This window comes from Astyanax mexicanus, chromosome 1, assembly GCF_023375975.1.
Source record: "Astyanax mexicanus isolate ESR-SI-001 chromosome 1, AstMex3_surface, whole genome shotgun sequence".
Classification (NCBI taxonomy): Eukaryota; Metazoa; Chordata; class Actinopteri; order Characiformes; family Acestrorhamphidae; genus Astyanax; species Astyanax mexicanus.
In genome coordinates, this window is record NC_064408.1 from 7035212 (window position 1) to 7061241 (window position 26030).

General features: G+C 40.7%; 1 protein-coding gene across 1 annotated transcript in view; it reads right to left on the reverse strand.

Annotated features, from left to right (window-relative positions):
- The window catches only part of LOC103040342 (pappalysin-1), a 236254-nt gene that overhangs the window by 58646 nt on the left and 151578 nt on the right, over positions 1–26030 (reverse strand). Inside the window, exons 15-19 of the mRNA XM_049465816.1 lie at positions 25665–25830; positions 7096–7279; positions 4874–5075; positions 3417–3612; positions 508–655 (exon numbers count right to left, since the gene is read on the reverse strand). Of these exons, the coding sequence (XP_049321773.1) occupies positions 508–655; positions 3417–3612; positions 4874–5075; positions 7096–7279; positions 25665–25830 (896 nt within the window). The remainder of the gene's footprint in view (positions 1–507; positions 656–3416; positions 3613–4873; positions 5076–7095; positions 7280–25664; positions 25831–26030) is intronic.

Consider the following 26030-nt stretch of genomic DNA (forward strand, 5'->3'; position numbering starts at 1 on the left):
CGTGGTTTCATGTTTTTTGGATGCAATCCGGGTTAGCACCCGAACATCCCTTTCAGACAGCTTCCTCTTACAGCGTCCACAGTTAATCCTGCTGGATGTGGTTGGTCCTTCTTGGTGGTATGCTGACATTACCCTGGATACCGTGGCTCTTGATGCATCACAAAGACTTGCTGTCTTGGTCACAGATGCTCCAGCAAGACGTGCACCAACAATTTGTCCTCTTTTGAACTCTGGTATGTCACCCATAATGTGGTGTGCATTGTAATGTTTAGAGCAGAACTGTGTTCTTACCCTGCTGATTGAACCTTCACACTCTTACTGCTCTTACTGGTGCAATAATGTGCAATTAATGAAGATTGAACACCAGGCTGCTACAATTTAGCCATGAAACCTCCTTCACTAAAATGAGGTGTTTCAGTTTCATTGTCCAACCCCTGTACAATTTGAGAAGGTTACAATTTTGAGAAGGTTTTCAGAAAAAGATCAAAAATCGATAGGGACACCCACCTATGCCGTATCCTTTCCTGCAGCTGACGAACACACTTGGGTTGAGGTTCCGAGGCAGAGCACACTGTCCCTTCAGCTGCGGACAGACTCGGAAATCTCCGGTCCAGTTCCCGTCCTTCCGGCAGCGGATCACGTTGGCGTTGGGACCCTGCAGAAAAGGACAACAGGCCAAAAGATATGTAACAACATCCCCCAACACCGCTGCTATCACTGGAACCCATCTAAAAGGGCAGATTACGGCACCATGCACAATTCATCACGAGCTCCCGAGCTTCTCAGAAAATCTAATGCTGTGCAATTATGGCGGGGCTTAATGGAATCATACAGCGGGGATGGTCTGCGTTTCGGCAGGGCTTTCGGTGCTGGTGACCTGTGCGTGAAAACATCCCGGATTACATCTGGAGGATCGCTTGATTATGTTTGTGCCATGCTGCAAATTCCACCGTGAGGTCATCTGACATAATGAAACATCAAAGGGGTGCTGGGGAGATGCTGCTGGCAAGGTCAGCCATGCAACATGAAGAGTGTGTGTGTGTGTGTGTGTGTGTACACGAGTGTGTGTGTACACGAGTGTGTGCGGACGAGTGTGCGAGTGAGCAATTGAGTGACAAAGACATTTACTGAACACATCATCTTCCTGTTCCAGGTTCTGAAACCAGAGTTCCTCTCTCTGTTTATCTAAGTCAAACCAGATGGACGAGTGCGAGGATGGACAGACAGATGGAGAGAGAGAGAGAGTGAGTGAGAGGCGGTTAGATAAAGACCGTCTGCAACACATACTGTACTGCAGGACTTCAATTTAAGCTCAAACGACTGACGAAAAGCAAGAGCATCGGCTGCGGAGACGCAAGCTGTGAAGTTCTGTATGCAGTAACTACAGAAAACATGGACGACTTGTATGAATTCTCTTCAGTTTTATACAAATTAAGTCAAAAGTTGTTGAATTTGCCAGTAGAGTCAATACATTGGGTAGACCAGCCCCTTCTACCAGACCAAGTGTCTCAGACCACCTTCAATAAGTTTAAAGCACTGTCTATAAAGTACCAAAAGTATTGAAGAAAACAGGATTTCCAAATAAGCTTTGCCTCAAGACCAAATGATTGATGGAAAACAACAGCCTTGGCTGTGCAGATACAATATAAGCTGTAAAGTTCTATATGCAATAACTATAGAAAACATGGACATTTAGGGTTAATTTCCTTCAGTTCTATTCAAATAAAGCCAAAAGTTGTTGAATTTGCCAGTAGAGTCAAAACAATGGATAGACCAGCCCTTCTACCAGACCAAGTGTCTCAGACTACCTTTATTGAGTTTATAGCACCTTTATTATAGTTTAAACACCAGAAGTATTGAAGAAAACAGGATTTCCAACTAAGTTTTGCCTCAAGACCAAAACATTAGTGGAAAACAACAAACAGCCTTAGCAGAAGTTCTATATGCAGTAGCTATAGAAAACATGGACACTTTGGTTTCATTTCCTTCGGTTCTAGTCAAATGAAGCCAAAAGTTGTTGAATCTACCAATAGAGTCAATACAATGGATAGACCAGCCCCTTCTTCCAGACCAAGTGTCTCAGACTAGCACTGTCTTAAGCACCAGAAGTATTGAAGAAAACTGGATACCAAGTTTATACAGATGAGATTTGGCTCAAAACCAAAACATTGATGGAAAACAATAGAAAAAAAAAACTATAGAAAATATGGACTCTTTGGTTTAATTTCCTTCAGTCCTTCAAAAATTAAGCCAAAAGTTTCCTAAATTCAACGCAGTTGAGATCAGAGTGTGTCAAACCACCTTTATTAAGTTTAGAGCACTAAAGTCTAAAGTACCAGAATTATTAAAGAAAACTGGACACCCACACAAGTAACTATAGAAAACATGGACACTTTGGTTCAATTCCCTTTTGCTCTATAGAAATTAAGCCAAAATGTTTCCAATGGTTGAGACCAGAGGCTGCCCCTTCTACCAGACCAAGTGTCTCAGACCACCTTCACTGAGTTTATAGCACTGTCTTAAGCACCAGAAGTATTGAAGAAAATGGGATACCCAGGCTCAAAAAAACACCTTTGGCTGTGCAGATGTAAGCGGTAGTGCATTAGTGGTTGGTGTGGTGCAGTGGATAACAACACTCTCTGCTAGTGAGCTACCACATCATGTGGGGCTCAATTCCCGGTCTGGGTGACTGTACTATTCAATAAGAGTCCTTGGGCAAGACACCTAACACTACATTGGTCCACCTCTGTAATAGAAATAATATTTGTATAAAAGTGTCAGCTGAATGCCGTAAATGTAAAGTGTAAAGTTATATATGCAAAGCTATAGAAAACATGGATGATTTGGTTCTATTCCCTTCCATTCTATACAAATGATGGCAAAAGTTGTTGAATTTGCCAATACAGGCCAATGCAGTTGAGACATGAGGTGGGGCCAGGCTTGCAGACTTCATTTGGTAGACCCAGTTTATACAGCTGAGCTTGGGCTTAAGTGAAGCTGTAGAGCAGTTGGAACTCCAGCTTCAGCTTCAAACTATGAGTCTACAGCAGGATCTACAGGCCCAGCTGTAGCAACATCGGAATCTGTAGAACTCCACCATACCCAACCGTCTCAATCTCATCTTGTATCCAGGCTGAAGACTCAACAGGTTATTACAGAGTCTCCTTACAATTACAGAACAGTTTTTCCCCCGATAAACTCACTTATATCTTTTCACTCTAGTTTTATATTCACTTACATACATATATATTATCATTACATTCATTACATTCCATGTATGTTATTTTGTTTTTGGTCATTTAATGTATTATGTTGCTTTAAGAGCCATTTATATGACTCAAGTTGGCGACCATCTGTGAAAAGCCATTGACGGGGACATGCAAACAGATGAAGCGTAACAGGAGGTAAAAACAGACCTGTTTGCAGGGAAGTGGAGGCTTGTCTGTGCGATTGGATCCATGGCAATGGAGCCAGCATGTGCTGTCGAAGCGGAAGCCGTCCGTGCACTGGTACATGCCGTGGAAGACCGGTGGCGGTGGTGGACACGTCACCGGCTCACAGGCGCCCTCTAGCCAACGACCGTCTTCAGTACACTGCCGCTTAAACGATCGCCTTTAGGAAAGAGATACGGTTTAGGTTGACTGTTTATTTAATTTATTAACATACTGTACATCCATCCCTGCATTTCAGGGTTTTGGAACTGAAGGTACCAAGTGATGTTCCACAGGTGTTCCAACTGTTATTTTGCCCCATTTTTCCTGCAAACATCTCTTAAGGTGTGCAAAAGTATGGTTTTATTTGTTGACACATTTACATTTCAAATTCCCTACGCATTTTATATGTTGGACAGCAACATTGAAAAATGTATATACATCCCTGGAAAAGTGGTCCTAAATGCGGCATATGTTTTTCTCTATGTGATGGTTCATCCCATAAGGGTTTTTTTTTTGTCCAAACCAAACCCAAACCCAACTTAACACAACCCAACCCAACCCAACCCAACCTAACCCAAACCAAATTAACCCAACCTAACCTAACCCAGACCCAAACCCAACCCAACCCCTCTAACCTAATCTATCATATTCTATCCTAATCTAATCTGACCCAAACCAACCCAACCACCAACCCAACCTATCCCATCCCAACCTAACCTAACTTAACCTAAACCAAACCCAACCCAACTCAACTCAACTCAACTTAGCTCAGCTCAGCTCAGCTCAACCCAACCCCACCCATCCCAACCCAACCCAACCCAAACCCACCCATCCCATCCCATCCCATCCCATCCCAACCCAACCCAAACCCACCCATCCCATCCCAACCCAACCCAAACCCACCCATCCCAACCCAACCCCACCCATCCCAATTCAACCTAAAAACCTTTAAATTGGGTTGAGTTGATTCATTAAGACAATTAATCCTATCAATTTGTGTTGGATGCCTATTAATGAAGGAAGTTAAGCAAACAAAGTGAAATATATTGGGTTTATACCGTCTGCAGTAAAACTAATTTATAGCTATATAGCTAATGCTAATTTTTATTTGCATTTTTTGGACTGTCACCATTTTTTTATGATAAGGGGTTGTAATCTGAAGCTTACTAATATGAAAACCTCAATTTCTTGAATCTGGCTGCACAGATCGTGTCAAGCTAAGTATTTATGGTTGTAAAAGTGGTCCGATGACCCCGTCTGTGACCCGACTGAAAAGCACCTATTAATTATAATCTTAAGTCTGCATGAGCGACTATATTAAAGCGAATTTATGATCCCTTCATATCCACTCAAATCATCCGTAGTGATAAAACTCAGGGCTCAGAGTGTTCCCACTGTTAATTAAGATTGTAAGTTGTGTTTTGAGTGGTGGGGGGTACCTCTTGGATTTGTTGGTGACGTGGTAGCCAGGCTTGCACTTGTACTTGCAGAGGGAGCCCACTTTCAGCCCGGTCTCGTTGCAGCGTTTGGTCATCAGGACGGCGTTGGGCACAGGAGGGGGAGCTGGACAGCGGAGTTCACACAGAGCTTCTGGGAAGGACCACAGCCCATCCTCCATGCATGTCAGGGTGTTATTAGTGCCTGAGAGGAACAGAGAGTAGGCAGAGACAGTGGACAGGTAGGTTAATGAACGATGGAATTCATTGTATTAAGTCCAATTTGGACAGGATTAGTTTTTCAGTGATTTTAGTCCGGTCCAAATGTGCCATGTCAGTCATTTTGATGGACTGCTGAGACTAAACCCAACCTAACCGAACTCAACACAAATTAACTCAACCCAACCTAACCTAACCTATCCTTACCCAACTCAACACAAATGAACCCAAAACCAACCTAACCTAACCAATCGTTAGAAAACCCAACAGAACCAATCCTACCCGAAAATAACCCAACCCCAAACATAAGTCAATACTATTCAACCCCAAACCAACCCAGGTCAACAAAACTCAGCCCAACCCAATCCAATCCAACCCAACCTATCCTATCCTAACCCAATCCCAACCCAACCCAGGCCAACCCAACTCAACCCAATCCCAACCCAATCCAACCCAATTCAATACAACCTAACCCCAACCCAACCTAAGTCACCACAACTCAACCCAAGTCAATATAACCCAACCCAATCCAATCCAGACCAACCTAACTCAACCAAATCCCAACACAACCTAAGCTAATACATCCTATTATACCCTAACCCAACACAACACAACCAATCCTAATCTAAACTAACCCAACCCCAAACCAGTCAACACAACTCAACTTAACCCAAACCTATCCTTACCCAACAAAGCCTATCCCAAACCAACTTGATGCAAACCAACCCATCACAAATCAACCCAATCTAACCTAACATATCCTATCCCAACCCAACCCAAATTATCCTTTCCTATCCTTCTCAAAACCAAGCCAATCCCAAAACCCAAGTCAACACAACTCAACCTAACCCAGAATTACCCTTACCCATCATCCTATCCCAACCCAACCCAACTTGATGCAAACCAAACCAAACCAACCCAACCTATCCTATCTCAACACAACCCAACCTAACATATCCTATCCTAACCTATCCTTCTCAAAGCCAACCCAACCTAAACTAACCCAATCTAACCCAACGTAAACCCAGCTTAACACGTCTCCAACTCCATACCCAACCTATCCTATTCTATCTTTTCCTACCCAAACCAAACCAAACCAAACCCAACCCATCTCAACCCAACCCAACCCAACCTACCCTAACCTTACCTAACCTATCCTATACTAACCCAACCCAACACAACCCTATCCCAACCCAACCCAAACCAAACCAAACCAACCCAACTCAACCCAACCCAAAGAACCCAACTCAACCCAACCCAACCTAACAGAATCCAAAACCAACAGAAAACAAACCAGTTAACCTATTATAAGGTTGAGACGATATATAATATTATCTCCAAACCCAACTTATCTCAACCCAACCCAACCTACCCTAACCTTACCTAACCTATCCTACACTAACTTAACCCAAACCAACTCAACCCAAACCAACCCAACCCAACCCAAACCAAACCAACCCAACCCAACCCAACCCAACCCAACCCAAAGAACTCAACTCAAAGAACCCAACTCAATCCAACCCAACCTAACAGAATCCAAAACCAACAGAAAACAAACCAGTTAACCTATTATAAGGTTGATACGATATACAATATACTCTCCTCACTATTCATGTTCTAGTTGGTAGTGATTTATTCAAGAGCAATGTCATACACTCATATTCCTACATCCCATATATACCATAGCTGATCAACCTGTAGCGTAACCTTCAGCAGAACCACCGGTGGTGATATCTTAGGAACAACTCAGCAATTTTGCACAGCTTTGCATGTAGATAATGAATACTAAGGTACATTACTCAGGGTGTAATGTGAACCACTGAGCATAGGGGAAAAATACAGAATCAATATACAATGCTTAACATCAAGAGGATGTTGCTAATTTAATACCTGGAAATTAAAGCTAGCCAGTTGACAAATTAACTTAACATCCTGCAATTAATTCATGATAACAATGATGCTAATTCTATATAGTCATCAGAAACCTTGGTTGGTGAGATGCTCACCAACAAGCTGAGCAGGTTCCCTGCACTGGAAGGTGCACTTCTTGCCGTAGGTGGTCCCCTCGGAGAAGTGGAAGTTGGCAGGGTGGACGTGGTACTTGTCAGGAAGGCCACAGTCCACTGGCTCACAGGAGACCTGCTTGTTCCACTTGCCGTCTGTACAGGTCATGGTCACGGTGGATCCTGACTGCAATGGGAGACAAATATGTGCCTGTTAGCAACGTGGCGGTCTTCCATTTCCTTACTATGTTCCTCACAGTGGAAACTGACAGGTTAAATCTCTGAGACAACTTTTTGTATCCTTCCCCTGAACAATCTTTGTTTTTAGATCATTTGAGAGTTGTTTTGATGAGCCCATGGTGCCACTCTTCAGAGGAGATTCAAATAGGAGAACAACTTGCAATTGGCCACCTTAAATACCTTTTCTCCTGATTGGATACACCTGGCTATGAAGTTCAAAGCTCAATGAGGTTACCAAACCAATTCTGTGCTTCAGTAAGTCAGTAAAAAGTAGTTAGGAGTATTCCAATCAATAAAATGATAAGGGTGCCCATACTTTTGCACCGGTCAAATTTTGGTTTAATGCATATTGCACATTTTCTGTTAGTACAATAAACCTCATTTCAATCCTGAAATATTACTGTGTCCATCAGTTATTAGATATATCAAACTGAAATGGCTGTTGCAAACACCCAAATATTTAGAACTAAAAATGATTAAGATTAATAGGGGTGCCCAAACTTTTTCATATGACTGTAGATGTGGGCTGGAGGTGTATATAGCTCCCCAACATTCAGCTATGGAGCATTGGATCTGTGTTATAATTTTGTATATATATTTTTTTATTTATTTTGCACAAAAGCATACACATATACTGCAAATAGCTATAAAATACAGTGCAGGTAGAGGCAAAAACCTAACACGGGCTTAAATAAAGCCTCTACCTCTAACCGCGAACACTTTATAATAACTTTCATTAATGTATGTATAACTAATGATAAACTAATGTGAACAATGCATTATGTCATCAGAATTGATGCACATGACAATTAGTTATCAGCATGGATATATTTATATTTAGTGATCTTAGCAAATCATTAGCTCATCAGACTTTTAACATTAATACATCACTAGTAACTATTAATACGTCGTAAGTTATTATAAAGTGTTACTAAAATCTATTATAACGAACATAACATCAACATTATAAAAATATATGTATATAAAACACACAAAAAAATGATCACATGATTTATGATGTTTTTATTACAGATAAACATTTTTGCCAAATGGTTAAAATCATTCCACAGTTTTGTCCCCTATATCTTCTGAAAAATTGACTCTACAAGAGAGAAATTTAGAAAGATGAAGAGTTGAATATTTATGTATGTCTGCATTTGTAATAAAGTAATTTGTGAATTGCTCTGAGAGATTTTCCTGATTGAATACATTTTATAAATAAAAATACATATTTGAAATATATTAATACTGTATTATAAATAGAGAGAGTTTGAAGTTTCTGAAATAGAGATACAGAGTGACTGATGTGATCTTTGATTCCTGCTTTTGTTGGTGAAAACACAGCGAAACGGTTCAAGATTAGGTTTGAGAACCAGAAAAGCGCTAACTGATCGCACAAGCTCTGATTTCAAGCTCTTGTTTTTTTTTACGTATGGGTAATCTTAATGCTAAGTGGACCCAAGAATCCCAAACTTCTCCTAAGTAAAGAGATCGTTTAAAGAAGAAGGTTGTCAAGAAGCTTACGGAATCCTTTTTCTTATCATGAAGCAAGATAAGATTAGGTAGTTAGGAAATCCTATCCTGTCATAGCCGCTGCCTTAAATTTAGCCCTAACTGGTGACTAAACGGATAAGACTGTGGACGTCTGCAACCCGACGCCCGCTCTTTAAATCTGCACGATGGATCCAGATAAGGAAAGAATGGAAACCCATTCTGGTATTGGAAACTATCAGGTCATGGTGGAATGTGGACATCCATGTGTTTTCCTGTAGTAAAGTATCGGGAAGAACAACAGAGCTCCGGAGCGAGATCTCTGCGAGAGCTTTAGCTCGGGAGGCCGACTGGAGAAGGAAAGATTACGGGCCTATAATAAGCCATGTGTCATAATTTGAAACTGATTGGACATTACATGTGGGTCAGCCAAGCATGACAGTATAGGCCCGGTGCTTAGGGGAAAGCAGCCCGAAGCTAGTCGCTGATTAAAGATCAAACGCTTTATTTTTATGCCGAGTGGTAAAGGTTTCTGGGAGATATCTGGTACATCTGGCTATTTTGCCAATGCACATTCCCCCGTCCGAGCCCCAGACACCACGGACTGTTTTGATCTAAACAGGTCAGCGTGTGGTTTGGATACCAATGTGAAAGAATGTTGGCTTCCGTTGCTCCACTGAAACACTGATATTCCAAAAATGCCCTGAACTGACCCAACATCTGGTTACAGCGCCGAGAAATCATCTCTGGAGGCCTCTAGCTTTTAACCTGGGCTTTTCATCTTTATGCCTCTTCTCGTAACGCTGCCTTGTTCTGCTCTTTTAAAATACCTGGAGCTTATCTTCCGTGATTTAAGCTCAGACCTCAATAAAACACAAACAAAAAAAGTGGCTAAAAGGTTTTGTGGCAGCTCGTTCCGTTGCGAGGGAAGTAAATCACGATAGAAAATCGTACATCGCATGTCCAAACGGACGGCCGGTGCTTTAGGGATGAGTTTGGGAGTTCGGGGTGAGGTGAGGTGGGGTTGAATATGATTATCCAACATCCTGACCTCCTGACAGTAGATACAGTTACTCCAACAAAAACAACAAAAAAACAATCCAATCTAACCAGCACAGTGTCGCCATTGTCATTCTGTCATCTGTCACAATTACAAATAAATCCAGCTCAGAAAAACAGTTACAGTTAGCATTGGGATTAACATGCATCAAGCCTGCTGGGTTGAACATAGCCTTGGTATTAAACATATAAAAGTTTGGGCGTTAACTAGCATTGCAGCTAAGCTGCTAGTCTGCTAGGCCTGCAATGGGCCGGCAGCTACATGCTAATCTTCAGTTTCAAAACTGAAAAAGCAGTGTAAACTATACACATTATTATTATTATTATTATTATTATTATTATTATTATAATAACCGAAGGTGCGTAGAACCCTATTGTTTTTGCTAAGATTTTTCTTCTTCTTCTTATTATTATTATTATTCTTTTTCCTCTAAAAAAGCAGTTGTGCAGCCTAAACCGTAAGTCGTAGAGACATGAAACTTGGTAGGTAGATGTAGGATCAGTGCATCTCGGAGGACAACAAAAATAGTACGGATTGGTCAAGTGGTGGCGCTATAAACAACGAATTTTTTTTTTTTACTGGATTCCTTGGGTCAATACCTATAATTTTGCAATTTGGACCATGCACTTCCGTCTATATAGATTTTTTGCTAATTTGCATAAATACTTTTGCGAACTAGTCCTAGGAATTTTGACCAATCCTGGCATGTTTGGTATCAAAATACTCGTGAGAGCATGCGCTTCAATATTCAATAAGAAAAAGTTAAAATTTGTAAACAATATGGCCGCCATATGAAAATTAGTCCTTCCGGATATATGCCCCATTCACTCCAACAGTTAAATTTGGAACACTGTTTCTCAGCAACCGTGCAACCTAGCAAGCTGAAACTTTGCATGCAAAATCTTTCATACAGCCTCTAAAGGATGTTCAAAGGGCAACTTAATCAATCAACATGGCTGAACACCATCAGCCAATCAGCATTCAGCAGACATTTTGGCAGGCTAAATGTTGCCCAATCTGGCAGTTATGTTCAGGTGGAGACACTGTAGTGACCTGCTGAAACAGTGCTGAAACAATCCGCCCACTGGGGGGCGCTGTTCCAAAAAAAACTAGTATATGTCAATCATGCTGTACTATTTTGACATCTAATTGTTTTTGCCATATTAAGTACAGTGGCTCTGACAAAATTGTCAATACAACTATGTTTAAAAAGTGCTTTGTTTAGTCATAAGTGCTAATTGTTTTAAAATAGCTAAATTGAAACTAGTCTCTGGATATTTGGCCTATCACCTCCATTTCGGTCTTGTTGCACACTGTGTCTCTAGGTAAAGATTCATTAAAAACATTTGTGAAAATTTCACATACAATACTCTCCAGGCATCAAGCAATCTGTGTGTCCTTGGAATTTCTAACCTAAATTGCTGTAACTCCAACATTTGGTGTAACCTATCATAATGTTAAACACTTCTGTGCAGTATGACTGTGGTGAAGCGCCATTTAATTCAGAACTAACTGCAGTGCTAGTGGGATATAAATGCCACTCATAACACTGTACTTCAGCAGAGTGTCTTTACTGCTCCTTAATACCTGACTGGTAGAATTCATACATAAGGAACATCGGATTATAAGGTGCACTGTCGTTTTTTGGGAAATTTTAATTTTAATATTGATTTTAATTGCGTTAAAATTATACTAAAAAAATACAGTAATCTGCTATTTTAGGCTTCATGACAAGATTCATGAATACTAATAGACATTTGTACATTGAGTCAGGGCTCTGACTTTGGTGCGTTCGTATCTATCCGTCTCAGCAGAGACAGATACTGAGCTGCTCGTTCACACTGTGAAGATACACCAGCAGCTCATTTATGGGAACAGTAATGTTATTTTATTCTTTATTCTATTTATTGTTGAGTTTATTGATGGTTTGGACTCTGCAGTGACTCTGTGTGTGTGTTTAACAAGTTCTATTGGCTGTTCAACATCCTGTTCACCTGCGGGAAGAAGCTCTTTCAGACACTAATAAAAATACAGTAAAAATACTGTTTATATTGATATCAGTATTATATTGTATAGTCTAAAAATAGGTCAAATGTTGGGATTTAACATTTGGGGAGATATCATCCACGCTAGTGAACACACCCATTATACATCTTCTAGATTAAGAGTAAAGTCAGCTCATAAAGACCAATCTCACATCTCATATCATCATCTCTGAATAAAAGCAAGCTGGTGTAAAATATGGTTTCAATCAGAAAATATCAGTAAATCTGATAACCTCACCAGAGTATTACCATCCAAGAGGCATATCAAAGGAAACACATCATCAGCGAAGTGCACATTAATCTTAATGTTCTTCATCATTGTTGGAAGCCTGCAGGAAGCAGGGTTTAAGTAGCTGGTAACTGCCGGCGATTGGAAACAGGAGTATTGCTACGGCAGTTATGACGTAAACGCGGCTTTCTGAAGAGGACGGCGCTGAGGCATCGCAGACGCCGGGTGTCCTGAATTAAATACGGATGTCTTCATAACGGAATTCTGCTTTCCACAGAGATGAAAATCTGTTTTTAAGGCAGGGAGATGGACAGCAGGCTTTATCTAGACTTCAGGTAACGATCTCGCCAATGCGAGATATAGAGTTTAATGGTCTTTCAATGTTCTTTGATAAGAATGTATGGCTTTAGGTGAAGAGCTGTGGGTTTTTCCATGCTTCTAAAATGTAAGTCTTAGTCTTAGCAACCACCTATTAAACACTTCGCAACACCACTTCAACCACCTGGAATATCATATAGACCACGTAGCAATTGCTCAGTAACTGTGGGATACTGTAGCAATGGTAAGCAACACATTAGTAGCCACTAGGCAGGAATATAGCAATCTTTTACCATAGCAACCACTAAGCAACACTAAAGTTGTCACCTTACGATACCCTTTCAACCACTCGGCACCTGCACAGCAGCTAGCTTGGGTGCCATACCAACGACCAAGCAACACCAGAGTTCATACCTGGAGTATCATATGAACCCCTAAGTAACACTACAGCAATCACATAGGATACCATATCAGCCACAAGGAAACATCACAGCAACCACCTAAGACACCATAGCAATCACTAAGCATATACAGTATATCAGCCTGGCGACATCCTAGCCCCTTCCTGGGATAAACCATGGCAAACACTAAACAACACTTTTAGCAACACCACAGCAACCAGGACCCACTTTGGATACCATAGCAACCACTTGGCAATCATCTAAAATACAATTGATACTACACCAAACACTAGGCCACAGCAAATTAATCACTCAAAATACCATAGGAGCCACCGAGCAAAACCATGCAAAGACTAAACAACACCACAGCAACCACCAGTACCCACTTTGGATACCAAAGCAACCACTTGGCAACACCACAGCAACCATCTGAAATAGCATATCAGTTACTAAGAAACAACACAGCAACCACCTAAAATACAAGTAGCAGCCACAGCAAAACAATCACTTGGAATACCATAGTAACCACCTAGCAAAACCATAGCAAACATATTGCAACACCACTAGCACCAGTGATTACACTTGGCAAAGCTATATCAAACACTAAACAACAACATAGCAACCAGTGTAACACCACAACAACCACCTGGAATAAAACACCAACAAACTAGTAAAAACCTACTGTCCATGTAGGAACATCTTAGCGAACGCCTGGAACGTGGGAAGTCTGCGAAATTAACTTTTCGTAGTTGTGATATAACACGGCTGTGCACACAACTCCAGACAGATAAACACATCTATTAAATTACTCTTTACACTTTTTTTTCTCCCAGATTACCATCTAAACACGGCTAAACGCGGAGCAGAACAGCGACCGTTACCGTTCCTGATCCCGCAATATCAAGTTATCACCGGCTCGGCGGCAGAGACGGCTCTTTTCATGTACGGCCAGAGTCTCCAGCGGCTCAAGCTGTACTTGGTTAGAGTTATGGACGCACACATCCGTGTTTTCTTCCGCTCACGTACATTACCATCTCATCTTGTTCCTATTTCAGCACACAGCAAAACAATATCTCCTTACTCCTGCGAAATTCAGTTATTTCTGTGTTTTCTGTGTATGAACAAACATATGTCTTCCATATGTCGGCAGGAGAGATGGCGGGCAGAGCTTTCTTCCTCTCGCGCAATCGATAGCGTCATGAGAGAGACCGGCGCGTGTTCCTGAAAATGCCAGAGCTGATGAAGAGCAGGGGGTGAAGATTTCTCTCATTTACTGTATACAGTAGACTGCAGGGGGGGGGGGGGGGGGGCTTTGTACAGTATAGCATAAGCTAATAAGCGTGTCAAAAGTCTTTGCCATGTCCCAGGTAGGTTAAAGAATGCTGCCTCACTCACAAGATACCTACATTGTAAAAGAATACTAAATTCACCCAGACTATAAAGGAACACATTATGAATCATGTAATAACTTAAAAATAGTTTTAAACAAACCAAATTAACTTGCAAAATAACTTGTTTCTGAGACTGGTAATTTTGATGAACTTATCATATGCAATAGACCAGGGGTGTCCAAACTTTTTCTGTCGGGGGCCAGAAGGAGAAATATATTTATTTATATATATTTATATATATCACGGGCCACAGACTCTGTAATAAAACAAATAATGAAATATATCACTTTAACTAATACATTTTCCTGATTACTTTCATTTACACACCATTTTACTTGACTTACTATCTTTATCTTTGACAGTGTTGTGTAAACTAAGATTTTTCAAATTGATGTTTAATTTCATGATGTCTCTTAATATTAAACTCCTTAATTACAGCAACTTTTAGACTCTTTGGCCGTTTTTTCTGCGCTTCAACTTCACTCTCGCCGCTTTTAGACTCTTTGGCCTGTTTTTTCTGCGCTAAAACTGCGCACCCTCTCCGCTTTTAGACTCTTTGGCCTGTTTTTTCTGCGCTAAAACTGCGCACCCTCTCCACTTTTAGACTCTTTAGCCTGTTTTTTCTGTGCTAAAACTGCGCACTCTCTCCGCTTTTAGACTCTTTGGCCTGTTTTTTCTGCACTAGAAATGCGCACTCTCTCCGCTTTTAGACTCTTTGGCCCGTTTTTTCTGTGCTAAAACTGAGCACTCTCTCCGCTTTTAGACTCTTTGGCCCATTTTTCTGCGCTTCAACTTCACTCTTGCCACTTTTAGACTCTTTGGCCCGTTTCTGACACCTAGCGTTCAAACTTTGAATCTCACATTATAAAAACCTGCTTAACAGCGGGCCAACTTTCATTCTATTTCTAAAATACCTGTCCAAACTACGGCCCGCGGGCCATTTGCGGCCCGTTTCCTTTTTTGGAGCGGCCCACGGGCCGTATTTTGGACACCCCTGCAATAGAGGAACTCTTGCTCTTTCTCTTTTTCTTGTCAGTTCCATCACTTAAGGATGCACTTGCAATTTTCAACTGATTGACTGACCTTCATTTTTTCTTTAAGTAATTTTTTCTTTACTTCGTTGAGTAGTTGTTGCTTCTCATAATCTGGATTAGAACATCATTCAAATAGAGCTATTCACTGTATACCTGTAACTCTACCTCTTCACTACTTTACAACTGATGCTCTCAAACACTTTCCAGAAAAACTCTCATAAAGCCGACTGAGAGAATCCAGCCAAAGAATAAGATGTACAAAGTATAAAATATAAAACATATTCTGGTGTGTTAAACACTTATGATCTTTAATCTTAATCTACAATGCAGAGACGTTAAGGTGTGTCCCAACTTTTGACTGGTACTGTAAACCATATAAACCACCTGGAATACAATGGCAACACCTTATGAACCGAGTGGCAACACAAGTTGCAGGCATTGGTAGTTCAGTGGTGTCAGCACTGGGTTATTGATGGATTATTACTGTTGGGGCAGCAGTGACGCCCATGGTTATCTGTCTTCCACCTGTCTGTCTTAGAAGCCCCCTAGCAACCACCTAGGATACCATTGCAACGTTATAGTAACCGCCGGGGATACTGTAACAATCAATCACAGTGGGAACATCATAGGAACCACCTAGCAAAACTATGGCATCAGACACATTCTTTAAATTGTTTGCAATTTTTTTTAATGTGAATGCACCAATGAAAAAGCTCTGAAATTACTTCTATAAAAATTAATAAGGTGTTTTTTTTGTGTAAAGACAAAAATATATATATATATATTTATCTATCTATTTATTTATTTATTTATTTATGTATTTATAATAAATAGTGGATGTATATATATATATATATATATATATATATATATATATCTATATATACACACATATATATACTCATATATTGTATATGTGTATATGTGTGTGAGCTAATGTTCTGAGGTTACTTCAAAGGAGATCAGCAGGAATCGTATGACACTTATTTCCCATATCCAGTATCTGCTGTATGATTTCTCGTCAGCCAGGTCCACCTAACGCTCCATCCAGAGGGGTTTTGAGTTTCTGCTGGGGGGGATTCCTGTGGGCTCAGTGGCTGGCAACCACTGTCAGGAGCAGTTTATTACACTCAACTGATTACAAACCTGATTTTCTGAGGCTTCTGTGACCTTGGAGTTGACCTTTCTACACTACATCCCATTATTACAACACAGATCCCATCATTACAGCTGTGAATGAGTTTACTGTCCCTTTGACACAAATATATGTAAATCAGTTCTGTTCTGATTGGCTGCCATGTGTTCTGCCTAATTTAAAAAAAGCAACACTCCTTATAGCTTCACTGTCAATGGGTGAAGCCAGTCTGTCTCTCCGTCTGTCTGTCTGTCTGTCTGTCTGGTAGTCCGTCTGCAAATATGTCTATCTTTCTCTCACTTTCTGTCTGTCAATCTTTCTGTCTTTCAGTCATTCTCTTTCTCAGTCAATCTGTATGTCTTTTTTCTCTCTCTTTCTGTCAATCTCTTTATATGTCTATCTCTCTCTGTCTATCTGTCTGTTACATCTCTGTCTGTCTTTCCGTCTGTCAGTCACTCTCTCTCTGTCTATTACTCCATTAATCTATTACTCTTTATCTATATGTCTTTATATCACTCCCTGTCTGTCAATCTGTCTGTCTTTTTTCACTCTTTGTCTGTCAATCTATGTATATTTCTATCACTCTATGTCTGTTACTCTCTCTGTCTGTCCATCTGTCGGTCGGTCAATCACTCTCTCTTGTCTATTTCTATGTGTCTTTCCCTCACTCTCCGCTATCAATCTGTCTGTCTTTCAATTACTATATCTGTCTATCTGTAGGTCTTTTTTCACTCCCTGTCTGTCAATCTGTCTATATGTCTATCACTCTCTGTCTATCTGTCTCTCACTCACTTTGTCTGTCCATCTGTCAGTCAGCCAAGTACTTTCTCTATCTATTACTATGTGTCTTTTAATCACTCTACCTGTTATCTGTCTGTCATTCCCTGTCTGTCAATCTGTCTATAACTCTCCGTCAATCTGTCTGTTACCCTTTTTGTCCTGTCGGCCATTCAATTGCTTTCTCTGTCTATTACCATGTATCTGTCTATCACTCTCAATCTGTATGTCTTTCTATCACTTACTGTCTGTCTATCTATCTATCTATCTATCTATCTATCTATCTATCTATCTATCTATCTATCTATCTATCTATCTATCTATCTATCTATCTATCTATCTATCTATCTATCTATCTATCTTTCTGTATGTCATTTTCACTATATTTACGCCTGTCTGTCACTCTCACTAATTTTCTGTATGTCTGTTTATCTGTATGTCAGATTTAATACATGCCTCTGTTTATTAATATCTTTCTGGAGCCTCACTAACATGTTTGTCTTGTTGTCTTGTTGCGGCCAAATGCAACCAAATCCTCACAGCAAGTAGAAAGAAAGATGAAGTATGACCTCTTGTTTAATATGTATAATATTGGAAACAGTATCTGTGTTTCTGTATGTTTTGTCTAGTCTTTTCTATTCTTTTCTACTGTAAAAGTCAACAAATAGAGGTTAGAGGGTGCAAACACACATCACACACACACACACACACACACACACACACACACATGCTTAAATGCTTTTACAGACACACACACAAACAAACCCATAACAAACATACATAAAACACCAGGATCCTGTCAGTTAGGGTCCAGCTGGATGGAAAGAGAGAGCGAGAGTGCAAAAGAGAGCAAGAGAGCGAGAGAGGAGAAAAGCCGTCAGTGTGGAGAGGTGCAGGAGTTTCCTCTCTTTCTCTTTTTTAAGCTTATTTACAGCCCAGCGCTCCTCCGCCTCTCCGCTGGCTACTGTGTCTGATTCAACCCAGCCAGCGTCTGCTGTGCTCAACCTCCAGCGAAAACGCTGAATCTCCCACAATCCCACAATCCCTCGCTCCGACACTGACTCCCACCCCCCTCCAGCCTCCCAGCACCGGGGTAGCAGGTTACATAGCCCAGAGTGATGACCCTATCCCATTACAATAGCCTGCACGTGCGGCCAATCGCCGGCCTGGTCAATATACTGCATACATATATATGTACATACATATACTGTACATACCTACTGTATATTGACCCAGCTTTCATGTGGCCACACTTGAACGTAATGTAAATGTAAACCAATATGATCATCACTCAGCAGCCGCTGCATATGGATCCATATTCACTGCCTGTATCATCAGCAAGGTGTTGATTTACTCTACTGATATCACTAATAAAGGTTACACTGCATTTCTGTGTACAGTAGCAGTCAAAAGTTTGGATACACCTTTCCATTCAGTGCATTTAAACAAATCAAAGGTAACTCTTGCTCTTCCTTTCCTGTGGCGGTCCTGATGAGAGCCAGTTTCATCATAACACTTTCTTTCGATAGTCTTTGCGACTGCACTTGAGGACTCTTTCAAAAGACTAAGTTGAGTAGTTCTTGCTTCTCATAATATGGATTAAAACATTACTTACATAGTGATCTAATAGTAGACTAAGGAGCTGCCACTATGATCGGTTTAAATCCCAGTCATGCAGCTTGCCATCAGAGCACAATTGGTCTTGCTCTCTCTGGGTGGGTACTGGGTACAGTAGATGGCGCTCTTTCCCCTCATCACTCCTAGGGTGACGTGGATCAGCACAAGGCTGCGTCTGTGAGCTGATGTATCGGAACCGAGTCGCTGCGCTTTCCTCCGAGCGTTAGCGCTGTGATGCTACTTGGCAAGTTTGAAAAGAGCCAGTAATTGATAGTTCAAGTAATTAACTCTTGATGAGTTCAGCACAGCTGTTAACTGAAAGCTTGAAATCCAGGTGACTCTACCTCATAAAACTGACAGAAAAAATCTAGCAGAGATGTTCAAACCTGTCATCTAAGCAAGAGGTGTTACTTTGAAGAATGTAAAATATAAAAAAAAAGTCAGGTTTGTTTTTCTTTATAGTTTGGTTGAGATTAGTATTAATCTACAATGCAGAGAATTTTAACATAATGAAAAAACACTGAATTTAAGGCGTGTCCAGGTATGTCAACTTTTGAATTCAGTATCACACATTAAAAGGCGTATGACATGAAACACATCTTTTGTATGAATAATAAAAAAAGTCTTGGTCATAATTATTGAGCTACACATAGAGAAGTAGTGTGTAACGCATGTATAATTTGAAGTTGTAGAGGTTCCTAATGGAGTTCTATGATAATCCATCCCATACAGCTCCAATATTCTTACACAGTTTCTGCAGTAGATTGTGTGGTGAGGTGGTTGTAAGTGTTTAGAGGGCATCCAATAGAATAGCATCCCACACATTTTCAATTAGGGATAGATGCGGTATTGGAATTAGACATGGTATAGTATCCAGATACTACTCTAGCTTTATGGGTTTGCCTGATCAACTTCTTGCCCTAGCAACTCCTGCCCTAAGGAACCAAAACAGGTTCTCCTCAAAACAACAGAACAGAACAAGTGTTGTGGTGGTGTGGAGTTTATGGTAGGTGCTGGGGGTGAAGGTTGCTGAGTGTTACTGATTTTATCACAGTTGTGAGTTTCCTGTGGGAACCAGGTGCAGAGTGTACCTGTATACGAGGGCAGTATACCATGGTACTGTTTCAGAAATGTCCCAAAAATATATGTACTGTGCGTATAATGACAAATACATTATTAGCCGAAAGTTTGGACACTCCTCTTTTCATTCAATGTGTTTTTCTTTTTCTTTATTTATGATTTTTTTACAATGTAAATATTTTAATTGCACTCATTCCTTTTACTGGCACTCAGTCCTGTTATTTTTTATATTATAAGTAACAGGAATAAGATTTTTGCATTAGCATTTTTAGCATGAGGACACTGAGCATTCTAGTGATTTTCTCAAAATTTGTATTTTAAAAATAAACCAATGAGATCTAAGAATTAATTTTAGGTAACAGGACTGAGTGTTCAGATTGAGCTTTGATTAAGATCAAATATACGTAAAAAAAAAACTAATGAGGGAACTTTGGGAATTTTGGTCTTCCCATGTTCTTCAGAAGAACCAGATGATGTCACTTCCTGTTGTAGATGTGACTTCATGTTTTAGAATGTTCCAGATGTTTTAGATGATCAGGGTAATGTGTTACAGTAACAGGACTAAGTCAAACCCAGGGACACAACTAAAAAAGCATAGACAGGATTTAGAGTCACACAACAATGCAAAAATAAAATTACATCTCTGAAGGATTTTAATATTTTAATAATTATATTGCATGGTAAAGTTTATAGTTAGAGAGTGGAGATGACAAATGCTATTTTGTTTTTAGTGTTCTAATGAGTTTTTATTAATGTTTTTTAATAATATATCTTACTTTTTCAATTAGATCAATGTCCAAGACACTATGCTTAATAATAAAAAAATATTTTAAATAAAATTATTTTGTGTGCACATTTATAAATGTCATTTCCTGGGAACAGTAATGGCACTGATTCTGTGTAATGGCCCATAAATATAAAATAAAATGAAATAGAATTTAAAATAATAATAATAACAATAAAATAGCTATAACTCACACATGTGGAGTGCATAAAATGTGAAAAAAAAAGGAGCTCAAAACAGGGTGTTCACTAGGAGCGTGAGAAGCCTTTACACTACTGTCTCTCTAAATTGAAGTCAGAGAAACATACATGTTGTCGCTGTCCAATAAAAAAAAACAACACGTTTTTCAGTTTACTACATAATGTGAACAGAAAAACTGTCCCTTGCACTGTGCCAAAATGTCTTGATGAATGGACCAATAGAAACTCTTCAAAATGACCTGAAATAAACTCTTTTTACATTGACTTCCATTGAAAGTTTAAAGGTTTTTTCTCTCTCCTGTAAAGTTGCTGTTTTGGAGAGAAGTGTTTTTCATTGGACAGCGACGATTTGGACATCACGTTTTATGTATGTTTGTTGTACAAGTAAGTGTGTGCGTGTGTGTGTGTGCGCACATCGGTGTGAGAACGCAGGATCAGCACGGAAATAGAGAACTGGTGTAGTGATGTCAGCCGGCATGCTGTTTCATTAGAAGATTGCAGACTCTTTGCTTCACTTGTGTCAAAACAGGCTTCCAGGAACCCCTTTAGATCATCCTATCTCCAAAACCATCTGTTCCCTACACTTGTTTGTGTGTGTGTGAGTGTGTGTACGTGTGCGTGTGCATGTGTGTGAAGAGAGGAAATAAAGAATAACAGTAAACGAGGGCCGTGCGAGAGCGTGCGAGAGCGTGGCCGCTGTACTGTTTGTGTTTTCTGGTTCTCAGATGTGTGTGAGGGATAACCGCTGTGGGAAACATGCTAATATCACTTTCCCCTGGATACACTAATCTGATCTACAGATTAGATCAGCTATCAGACTCAGGTGACCCTCCCCTTGAGGTTTGTGGATGGTGAAAACGTTGGATGACAATGTTTTATAGTGCCCTCGTGTCTATGTTACCTCCTGGCTCTCTCCTTTTATTTAGACTCATATATCTTTTTCCCCGTCAACAGTCTATTATTTTTACGCCTTGCCCGCCCTTAGTTAAAATAGCCCTAAACCAGGGGTGTCCAAACTACGGCCTGCGGGCCATTTGCGGTCTGTTTCCTTTTTTTGGAGCGGCCCGAGAGGTATTTTAGAAATAGAATGAAAGTTGGCCCGCTGTTAAGCAGGTTTTTATAATGTGAGATTCAAAGTTTGAACGCTAGGTGTCAGAAACGAGCCAAAGAGTCTAAAAGCGGAGAATGTGCATTTCTAGCGCAGAAAAACGGGCCAAAGAGTCTAAAAGTGGAGAGAGTGTGCATTTCTAGCACAGAAAAATGGGCCAAAGAGTCTAAAAGCAGAGAGAGTGTGCATTTCTAGCGCAGAAAAACGGGCCAAAGAGTCTAAAAGCGGAGAGAGTGTGCATTTCTAGCACAGAAAATCGGGCCAAAGAGTCTAAAAGCGGAGAGGGTGCGCATTTCTAGCGCAGAAAAACGGGCCAAAGAGTCTAAAAGCGGAGAGAGTGCGCATTTCTAGCACAGAAAATCGGGCCAAAGAGTCTAAAAGCGGAGAGAGTGCGCATTTCTAGCTCAGAAAAATGGGGCAAAGAGTCTAAAAGCGGAGAGGGTGCGCCTTTCTAGCGCAGAAAAACGGGCCAAAGAGTCTAAAAGTGGAAAGGGTGTTTAGTTGTAGCACAGAAAAACGGGCCAAAGAAGCCAAAAGTTGCCGTAATTAAGTGACATCATGAAATTAAACATCAATTTGAAAAATCTTAGTTTACACAACACTGTCAAAGATAAAGACAGTAAGTCAAGTAAAATGGTGTGTAAATGAAAGTAATCAGGAAAAAGTATTATTTTAAGTGGTATGTTTCATTATTTGTTTTATTACAGAGTGTGGCCCGTGTCTTCAAATATATTTCTTCTTCTGGCCCCCAACAAAAAAAAGTTTGGATACCCCTGCCCTAAACCATTAATGGTGAATGGTTGTGGTGGTCTGGAAGTGAGGTGTGTTCAGGTTAATTTCTGGCATGTTTCTATATATCTTGGCGATGGGAAACACAGGTGCGCCACTGCACGATTTAAACCCTGACAACAGTCAACAGTCAGCAGTGCAACCATGACTGGATCATAACTGGAACCTTTAGCAATCAACTATAAAATAAAATATACTTAAAAATGTGCACAGTAACTGTAAGTTAATATTATTTATATTATACATATATATATATATATATATATATATATATATATATATATATATATATATATATATATATATATATATATTTCTGACACTTATAAGAATTTATATTTATGTTCAGTAAACAGACTAATATAGAATTTGCTCATTCTCACTCGTTCTCTCTCTCAAATCCTGCAGTTTTGTAAAAAAAAATAAATAAAAGAGAAAAGCACTTTGAATGAACCTTAATGTATTTTATTTCCCTTCGCTATTATTTAACTGGAATTCGCTTTTACATTGTTTATATTTGTAAAACATCAAAGTACATTGCCACCGCGCTCTGTGAAATATTCTATAAAGCTACAAGATCTATAAAGCTACATGTGAATTCATTCAGCTACGTTAAATTGCACAATTGCTGACACAGTTGTGCAAATGCACGCACACAGCTTGAGTGGATGGATGCCAGTGTTTCTGAGTTCTCTCGTGTCTATGTTACCTCCTGGCTCTCTCCTGTTACTTAGAGTGTTAGCTATTGGTACCAAGCCAAACGCCAGGTGTGGGCTAGAGGAATGATTGGTTGTTGTGGAAAAGAAGTTGCGCCAATTGTAGGGTCCATCTATTGTTTTTCTTTAAGGAAGTATTTTCGAGTTGCTTTAAGTGTGTGTGTGTGTGTGTGTGTGTGTGTGTGTGTGTTTAGCATGGCTGCAGGGAGGCTGAGGGGGTGAGGCAGGAGAGTACGGTGCTGTTAGCGCCACCGCTAACCGCTTCCACATGTGGCTCCTCCACACGGTAAACGCTGTTGAGGTGCTGCTCTACAATGTTAATGGCTGTCGAGAATGTAAGAGCTTTTGGCACTGGGTCTCTCTCTCTTTCTGCCTCACTTCCTCTCTCTCTCTCTCTTTCCCCACCTCTTTCTTTCCTCCATCTCCATTCTTTCTTCCATTCTCTCTGCCTTTTTTTGTAATTCCTTGCTGCCTCTGTGTATTTATCTGTCTGTATGACTTCCTTCATGATTATGCCGGTCTGTCTTTCTATAAATCTCTCTGTATCTCACTGTCTCTTTCTGCCTCTATCTGTCTGTCTCTCTTTGTGTCTTTGTGACTCTTTACCATAGTCTGTTTCTTTCTACCTCAAAGCCTCTCTCTTTGCCTCACTCTCTATGCCAGAAGGTAACATAGACATGTTTTCCTTCTCTATTATGTGCCTCTCTTTCTTTCCTCTGCCTCTTTTCTTTCTGTATATTTGTCTGTCTCTCTCTCTCTGCTCCATATTCTTTCTATCTGCCTCACATCCTCTCTTTTTTGCATCCTTCATTATCTCTCTCCCATTCTTCTTCCAAAGCTTGCTCTGTCTCTCTCTGTTTTTGTCTTTCTGTCTCGGATGGCGTTTCCTGTCTCTCTCTATACGTCTTTGCTTGTCTTTCTGCCTCTCTCTCTTTGCCTCATTCTGCTTCTCTTTTCACTGACCTGTACCCCGCTGTCTCTCTCTGCCTCTCTCACTTTCTATCTCTTTGCATGACATGCTCTGCCTCTATTACATTCTGTCTCTTTCTCACCTTACCTCACTGCCTCTATCTGCTTCTCTCACTTTTTGGCTCTATCTTTGCCTCACTTTCTCTGCCAAATTTTCTGCTTCTCTTTTCGCTGCCTCTGTTTTTGCTTCACTTTCTCTGCCCCTTTTTCTTTCTTCTTCTCTACAGCCCTGTACCTCATTGTCTCTTTTTGCTTCTCTCACTTTCTGCCTCTATTTTTGCCTCACTTTCTCTGCCTCACTCTCCCACCTCTGCCTTTGTCTTTCTGTCTCACTTCTCTCTGCTTTTCTTCTTCTGTCTCTCTCTGTACCTCTTTGCATGTCTTTCTGCCTCACTCTCTTTGCCTTGTTCTGCTTCTCTTTTCACTGCCCTGTACCTCACTGTCTCTCTTTGCCTCTCTTACTTTGTCTCTCTCTTTGCTTCACATGCTCTGCCTCTATTATATTCTGTCTCTTCTTCATTGTACCTCACTGCCTCTGTTTTTACCTCATTTTCTCTGCCCCTTTTTCTTTCTTCTTCTCTGCAGCCCTGTACCTCACTGTCTCTCTCTGCATCTCTCACTTTCTGCCTCATTTTCTCTGCCTCATTCTCCTGCCTCTGCCTTTGTCTTTCTGTCTTGCTTCTCTCTGCTTCTCTTCTCTTGTCTCTCTCTGTACCACTTTGTTTGTTTTTCTGCCTCACTCTCGTTGCCTCATTCTGCTTCTCTTTTCGCTGCCCTGTACCCCGCGGTCTCTCTCTGCCCCTCTTACTTTTTGTCTCTCTCTTTGCTTTACATGCTCTGCCTCTATTGCATTCTGTCTCTTTCTCACTGTCTCTCTCTGCCTCTCTTACTTTCTTGCCTCACTTTCTCTGCCCCTTTTTCTTTCGTCTTCTCTTCAGCCCTGTACCTCACTGACTCTCTATGCTTCTCTCACTTTTTGCCTCGATTTTTGCCTCACTTGGTCTGCTGCTTTCTCCTACCCCCACCCTATTTCTAGCATCTTTAGCTCTTTCTTTCTCCCTTATGGTTTTGTTTGCTTGTTTATCTCTCTCTCTTCACACATGGCTTTCCCCAGCCTGTACCATTTCCTTAGCTGTGTGTGTGCGTATGTGTGTGCTTTAGTGTGTGTGTGTGTGTGTGTGTGTGTACCTGGCTCTTGATGAGGTCATCGTCCCGGTGGACCTGCAGTACGTAGCCGCTGTTGCAGGTGACGGTGCAGCGAGCGCCGTTGAAGAAGCCCCCGCTGCACCTCAACTCTGCATTGCGGACCTTCGGCTCCGGGCAGTCGATCGCCTCGCACGAGTAATGAACACAACTGGAAAGAGAGAGAGAGAGAGAGAGAGAGAGAGAGAGAGAGAGAGAGAGAGAGAGAGATCAAACAGAAGCTCTGCATGCTGATTTGCCTCTGATTATAAACACAGCAAAAGTCTATTCCCAAATAACCCCTGCAGTTTAAAGCCCTATAGAGCCAAGAACCAACCCAAGAACTGACCAAGGAACTGAACCAAGAACTGA